Source organism: Lactuca serriola, chromosome 9 (assembly GCF_051521515.1).
Source record: "Lactuca serriola cultivar US96UC23 chromosome 9, Lser_US96UC23_V15, whole genome shotgun sequence".
NCBI classification, from domain to species: Eukaryota; Viridiplantae; Streptophyta; class Magnoliopsida; order Asterales; family Asteraceae; genus Lactuca; species Lactuca serriola.
Window position 1 is genome coordinate 54477846 of NC_136416.1, and position 7273 is coordinate 54485118.

Genomic DNA, 7273 nt, shown 5'->3' on the forward strand with positions numbered 1-7273 from the left:
ATTAATCCTAAAAAAAAGACACACGCCTTTAAAGAAATATCCAACTCATGTCTTCTACAGAAAACAATTAAAATCATAAAAATATAAAGTGAACAAGGGGAAAGGGGAATGTGGTGAAATGACATTCACGCTCCTCATGGGGTTGGTAGATGCTGTGTAACAACAAATACAAATGAATGGATAGTTTAGTAATAGTAACAAACAACCTTTGACGTTTTTTTTTCTTTTTTATAAGTAGGCAACCTTTTTTTGTTACACTTTGAAGATAATCTTGTATATTTATTTATTTATCCATTTGTTTATTTCCTCACCCTTTATCGTTCAAACTTCAAACTGATTATCATCTTCACCAATCTAATCACAATTAGGAAACAACATTTAAAACTTCTATAAATATATAACCATAACCAAACTACCTTTTCCATAAAAATAAATTCCAAATAACCTACTATTTTTGTCTTTCACATATCAAATATAAACATTTCAAAGGGACCCACATATACATGGAGTGAAATAGGAGTTTAAAGAAAAGCTACTTTTATGTTGACCCAACAAACTAGACTCTCCATAATTGAATTTGAAAGGGTCCTTCACTTTCGTCGTATTCAATGATTCCATATATTTTGTTTCATGGAATTTGTTATCCAGTGTACAAGTACAACATCACATAGTACAAGTGAAACTCATATCACACAAATTCTGTCAAATTATAATGTACAAAATATATATATATATATATATATATATATATATATATATATATATATATATATATATATATATATATATATATTTCTGTCAAATTATACAAATATAAAAAAAGAAAACAAATTAGGGTTAGAAAAGATGATCAGAGCTTAATAGTCTCAAACTTCTCACCCATGGCCCCACCTTTCTGTTTCTGGAACTGTATGTACCTTAAGGTACAAGTAAAGAAAGCATCAGAGTTTTGATCAGGTGTTGCTGTGTCACTTTGCATTTCGGTTTTGATAAGCTCTATTAGCCCTTGGATCGCAGCACTTGTTATCTGTGGATTCCCTTTCTCAAAATAATACAAATACCTGTATAACATTTATATAAAATATTAGGTAAAAATTTTATAATATAAAGAAATGAAAGCAGGTTGCTATTAAAAGTGAGATTAATTACTTGTTGAGTATTTCAACAAAGAGAGTCACGGGCCCACTGCTACCACGTGCAACACTTGCCATTTGTTGTGCAGCATTTGCAATCCTTAACGCACGTTTAAGGCAAAGAAGAACCCTGGAATTGGAATTGGAAGGGAATAATCAAGATTGTGTCAATTCCGAAAAAAGAAGAACGGAACGGAATGGAATGGAATACCTTTCTCCATCCTTGATTCCATCCTGGTCATCCACCCAAAACAGATGCGAACATGCATAGACAGCTCTGCACTGATCCGGCTTTTTCAAAAGTTTAGCGGAATACTATACATGTAAAAATATATATATATATATATATATATATATATATATATATATATATATATATATTTAGTTAGTGAAAATGGGATAAATATGATTGTTGTTTGAATTGTGTTTGTTATTTGTTGTTACCCCTGTGGCTTTATGTGTCAAGGTGTCCCTGTTTTCCACACCAAAGACATGTGTCCTTTGAAGGGTTCCAATTATGAGATGAATTGCAGTTACTTGAGCTTTGGAATCCTGTCAACATGCAAATAAATAATGAGTCATGTGTTTGTAAATAATAAAAAAAACTCTATTAAAATCACTTTGTTTATAAGAGATTGAGCAAGTACTGCAATTTCTTCCTCATATAAAACAAATGCTTGGGTGAAAAACTCATATGCAACTGGTTCCAAATCACAGTCATTAGCAGCCTGAATAGAAAAAAAAAATTAAATAAAATATTTTATGTAAGTGATGTCAAGGTTGAGGGTAGATTTGTCAAATGATCTCAACAGGTAAGAAGTTTACCTCTGCACACTGTAAGTACAATCTCAATGCCAGTTCAGGTGCTGGAACATATGAAAGTGCTTCAATTGTCTGAAAATGTACAAGGCTTAATGCTATGAACCCCAAGGGTAAATTCGTAAATGTCCTATCTATTCTTTCCATATAAAATTTTCTGAAAATCACCTGATTTAGGAGCTGGAAAATTTTCTTAGGTGTTGCTGGATCCTCTTCTCCAGCTACATCTCCATCTTGATTGTGTAATCGATGAACCAACTGCAAATTAAAAAATAAAAATAAAAATAATTAATACGATTAATTAAAAATATTTAGATTATTTACAAGAAAAATAAAAACTCTGCATACCCTTAAAGCTGAAAAAACAAGAGGAGGAATTGTGAAAGGAAGACGCTTTGGACCTCCAGCCATGATATGCTTTCTCACAGTTAAAATAATCTAAAGCACAAGGGTATAATAGTAAATTAGTCAACAAAAAAAGACTTGACCAAAAGTCAAAACAAAACATTGGTACCTTCAACATCTCCTCTGGATCATCATTATACAACACATGTATAACTCGAGAAACAGAATTTTGTTCCTCATTAAAATCCTCTTCATCAAGCTAAAAATAACAATAAAAACAAAAGAATTATACAAAGTAATGAAAAAAAAACTCAAATAAGTCAAAAACAGTTTATAATATCCACCTCATCTTCTGGATCACCCTCCAAATCTTTAATAAGGCCTTTGATTAATTCAAAAAGAACATCAACCTGCAACAAAACAAATACAACAAACATTCACAAATTATGAAGGAAAAACAATATTGGGAAATAAGTAAAATATTAACCTTGTCAGCAGAAGACACGTAAGCATGGTTTGTCATTATACTTTGGATAATAACCATAGCCATGATTTTATTAGTTTCATTATCAAGGTGATCCATAACTCGAGGATAATTAGATAATGTTAAAGAAGTAACAATATCACTGTATTTTTCCAATGGTGCACTCAAAAGTGCAACAACTTGTTTTGTAGCTCTACTATCTTCAAGCTTTGGTTTGTTGGAAAGTTTCTTCACACATGATCCCTATTCAACAAACACCAACATAATTGATTAATTCTACTTTCAAAAATCCACAGAAGAAATGTAAATAAAATAATATATATTGAACAAGAATTAACATAACATACCAGTACTTGATCCACATAATCAAGTCGATCAGGATGAACACGAAGAGTGAATGTGAGAAGAGAAACATATAAAGTAATGGCTCCAACAATTGGCATATCACCCTGAGTTTCAATAACCTGTGAAATATGTTTATACTTCAGCATATTTATATATAGATAAATAAACAAAAGTTACAATTTTTTGACACCCATTTATCTAAAATGTGTCATAAGTGGCAAGATTCACAAGTACCTTTCCAATAGCACTGCTTAATTTTGAAAAAGCTTCTACTTGGAGAAACTCTGGTAACACCTGAAAAAGTAATCACTTTCACAAAATGCAAAAACATGACAAAATGAAAAAATTTCCTATGAAAAGTTAACTCACTTCTGGACTAGAAGCAGCATAACTTGATAATCTTTCCATAAGTTGGGATAACACTGTCTTGATGTCAACTGTAGGCTGAAATTTCAACACATTATTTTATTACATAGTTAAAACTTTAAAAAAATTCAAAAGATTTTTTTTATAATTGAAGAATTCTTAACCAACATTACACACCTGAAGTTGAGGGCAAGCTCCTAAAAGGGTTTCAAGAGTCTGTAAGTGATACTCATCTGGAAAGACCTGAATCAAGCAGTCCATAAGATAATATTGTGCCAGCTCATCCTTACAGTTCACAACCTATCATACAAAAAAAAATAGATAAGTGTACCCTAATTCTATAATCTATATACTTATAAAGTTATAAAAAAAATGGAAATATTGGAATAAACCTGCTCCAAGACTCTAGGAAGAACAGTTTCTTTGTACAAATCAAGGTCAATACCTTCTATCTGACTAAGGACATGAAGATTTTTCCCAACCTGAAATTTCAATTTTCAAAAATGTGTTTAAATAACAATCAATCAACATGAAACTATTTACTCTTTAACCATATGAATGAATGTGTTCCATGGTGTTTGTTGATATTACAAGATCACGCAGCTCATTCCTCTCCTTTTCCATTTTGTCTCTCACCCTTGTGGGTCCCTGCAGACCAGAAATCCCAAATGAAGGCCTCAACTCAGGATCACCAAAATCAATGTAGTAGTAGTAGTAGTAGTAGTACAAGCACTATTAATCCTGCATTGTGAAAAATCATGCTCTCATGAGTCATGATTCATTACAATATTTGTGTCATGCAAGTATGACATGCATAATGCATGTCACATGTCACAATTCACAACATAAAAGTAAAACAATAAAGATACAGACCCACAAACCTGAACTTCCATCCGAACCCAAAGCTTGTTCATTTCTGAAAAGTTTTGTAGCACAAATTCAACAGCATCCATCACAGTATCACCATCTCTACAAAACAAGAAACAATATCAAAATTGTTGAATAAAACAAATTACTTCAACTAGTATCAGTATTATTATTACCCTTCATATTCAGAGCCAATGTCTGGGAGCTTATCTCTACTGATTTGTGCAAGGTAACTTCTAAGGAAGAGTCCACGTATAGGATGCTGGACCCCACGACACATTTCAACAAGGTCTTTAAGAACATCTTTAGCAGGAGCTTCTTTTGATTTTATGTAGACTGATCCTACTGTACATAGGAGATACCTGTAAATCAGAGAGATGAATTAGTGTAAGCAATAAGAATGTAGGATTTATATAACTTATAGTTGTATTGTCACTTACAGTCTAGGTAAAATGTTTCCAGCATGTTGGACAAGTTCATACAGGTCCACTACTGAACAGCCATGTCTCTCTTCTTCCTTAAAGAACACTTCCAACTTTCTCAACTCATCGAATGCTCTCATATCTGAATATGTTAAGTGTTAACCAAACAAGATACTGAAGTTCTTTAAACAAGCAAACATAGTGATTAAAAGATTTGGAAATGGTTATTGGACTCCAATTTGATACAGACTCCTTCTCAACAGGGAGATATAGTTCTAATAGATAGTGTGTACAATTAGGTGTAACTTGTTTCTTTTATATTTGATATGGATATGGATTTTCTTACAAAACTAACACCACAATTATGTTATAGAGTTTGATATGGCAATGTGATACTTCTCCATGATCGATGCAATTCATATCAATCATCAAGTTTAGAGTTAGTCTAACGATCCCAAAAGTCAAACTATACCTCCAATTCTTGGAACAGGAGCATAACTCATCATAAAAAGGTTGTTTTGCTACAAAATTAAATAAGACTCAATGAAAGATGAATAGAAGATTACAGAGCTCGTAGTATTTATGAGGAGATAATCGCGAAGTCCGAAGCTCGGACAACAACTGTGCCGAGTATTTTAGGGCTTCTCTGAGATTGTTAGAATCCTGATGTGAATTTTATCAAGAAACAACACATATTAGAGAGAAATCGCAACTGCCGAATTGATTGCTATCGAAATCCAAAATCAAATCAAATAGGAAGTAAAGAAAGTTGAAATTAATCATATATATTACCAAGGCGCGATGCATGTAGTAAGCGTTGTGTTGAATTCCAGCGACCCCTTCTGCTAGCCATTTGTCTTCGTCTTCCATAGCGTCTGATAGCATCATGTTTTCTTCTCCTCTGTAAGACACTAATTCTCTCCCAAGACAGGGGTATATGACAGTTCATCACCATAAATCATTCATTCGCAGTAATTATATATTTGGGTTTCTCCCCTTTTTCTTTACTACCTACCGTTGAGATTGAGATGACGTCATATTTGTTATTAGGGAGGTGTTGTTTGTGTTTATTGGGTGCTAATATGCTATGTTCATGTAAAATGATTGTTATATAAAATATTAAAATACAGGAATAAACACAAAAATATCACAAATAGTGGTTTTGTTAGTTTATCTAACAAATTGATTAAGGCCCTCTTTGATATACTGACCGAGTCAGGTCATACGTTTTTTTGTTGACTCAGTAAGTTAATGTTGTTTGTTACGGATTTTGGATGTCCGACTCGGTAAGCTAGGTCTGAGTGGAAAAGATGAGGACGATCCGCTAACTGAGAAAGGAAGAGGGCGTTTCCAAAAGTGCCCTTGCCTTACCGTTCCTGTTTCAGCGCCCCTATCCCAGTTTTCTGTCCCCCACCGATCGACGCCCTCCTCTTCCTTCCGCCGATTACCAAAATTAGTGGTGTCTAGATCCCCCCCCCAATCAACTTCCAAGTAAAACTTCTCTTCTCCTTCTCCTTCTCTTTTTCCCCGTCTGATTCGAAATCAACCATCTGAAGTACTACAATTGTTTTTTTATAAATCATTTTTTTTTTCAAAATTTGATTATCTTCTTTTCAATTTACTTGTTATAAAATCTAATTTGAGTGTTGCTACATGATTGTTTGTTGTTAGTTTGATCTTTTGCTAAAAATCATATTATGCTCTGATATGTTGGTGTTTGTTTAATCTTATGTTAAATATCAAATTACCATTGTTGTTAATGAGTTAAGAAGTCATAAATCAAAATTTAAAACTTTGGTAATGAGTTAAAAAATCATAAATCATAATTGCTTTCTTGCTTTCTTTTGTTGATATGTGTTATGAAATCATATGTACACTTGCTGAAAATCGACTTTATTTGCTGAAATTAGATGTTAATACGTGTTGAAAATCAAATTTCTTTGTTAAAAATGCATATACTTGCTGAAACATGAAAAATATTGTTCAATTTGCTGAAATTGCTTGTTATTGTTGCTAGAAATCACATTTTCAACTGAAATTAGATCTATATAGAGTAAAAGGATAAAATGGTTATTTTTATTAGTCAGCACATTCAGCTAGATGTACAATCAAACAACATGGTTTCTTACTTAGGAAGAATTTATTACCCATACAGACCTTTTTCCAATCAACAACTATCAGACGGGGCCTAATTCTTTTTTAGCGTTGGAAGAAAATAATTGGTTAAACTTTGGAATTTACGTCGAGTGATGAAATATATAGTTGGGTTGCTATGTGAGGTGTAGTTACTTCTTTTTACCCCACGAGTGTATTTACATACCATTCTTCATTGAATGTTTTGAAGCTTTTGGTACAGTTGTTATTAAGACTCGGATTTGGGGTAGGAGTTTTGTCGAGTATAGCTCCAAATATTAATTAGACGCCTTTCTGTTAGGATAATCCGTCACAAAAATCTTGGAGAATTTGATGTTATAATATGTCGTGATCCCAAA

The 7273-nt window shown here is 32.6% G+C and overlaps 1 protein-coding gene across 4 annotated transcripts; it reads right to left on the minus strand.

Moving 5' to 3' along the window:
* Positions 1 to 571: 571 nt before the first annotated feature.
* LOC145072645 (vacuolar protein sorting-associated protein 35B-like) lies at positions 572 to 5758 on the minus strand. 4 transcript variants are annotated; one of them, XM_079019107.1, is made up of 22 exons: positions 5574 to 5758; positions 5348 to 5444; positions 4800 to 4923; positions 4536 to 4721; positions 4374 to 4461; positions 4084 to 4140; positions 3885 to 3974; positions 3670 to 3792; positions 3496 to 3570; positions 3361 to 3420; positions 3129 to 3245; positions 2785 to 3024; positions 2642 to 2707; positions 2467 to 2556; positions 2301 to 2390; positions 2121 to 2210; positions 1959 to 2027; positions 1781 to 1861; positions 1578 to 1685; positions 1345 to 1448; positions 1150 to 1263; positions 572 to 1061 (listed from the first exon to the last, which is right to left on the minus strand). In XM_079019107.1, exons 1-22 carry the CDS (start codon positions 5667 to 5669, stop codon positions 851 to 853), a joined length of 2376 nt encoding a protein of 791 aa, XP_078875233.1. In that variant the 5' UTR covers positions 5670 to 5758; the 3' UTR covers positions 572 to 850. The 4 variants fall into 4 exon arrangements, with proteins under 4 accessions (XP_078875233.1, XP_078875234.1, XP_078875235.1 ...); XM_079019108.1 differs by lacking the exons at positions 4536 to 4721; positions 4800 to 4923; positions 5348 to 5444; positions 5574 to 5758 and having other exon boundaries at positions 4084 to 4233; XM_079019109.1 differs by lacking the exons at positions 4536 to 4721; positions 4800 to 4923; positions 5348 to 5444; positions 5574 to 5758 and having other exon boundaries at positions 4084 to 4233; positions 4366 to 4461.
* Between the last annotated feature and the right edge of the window lie 1515 nt (positions 5759 to 7273).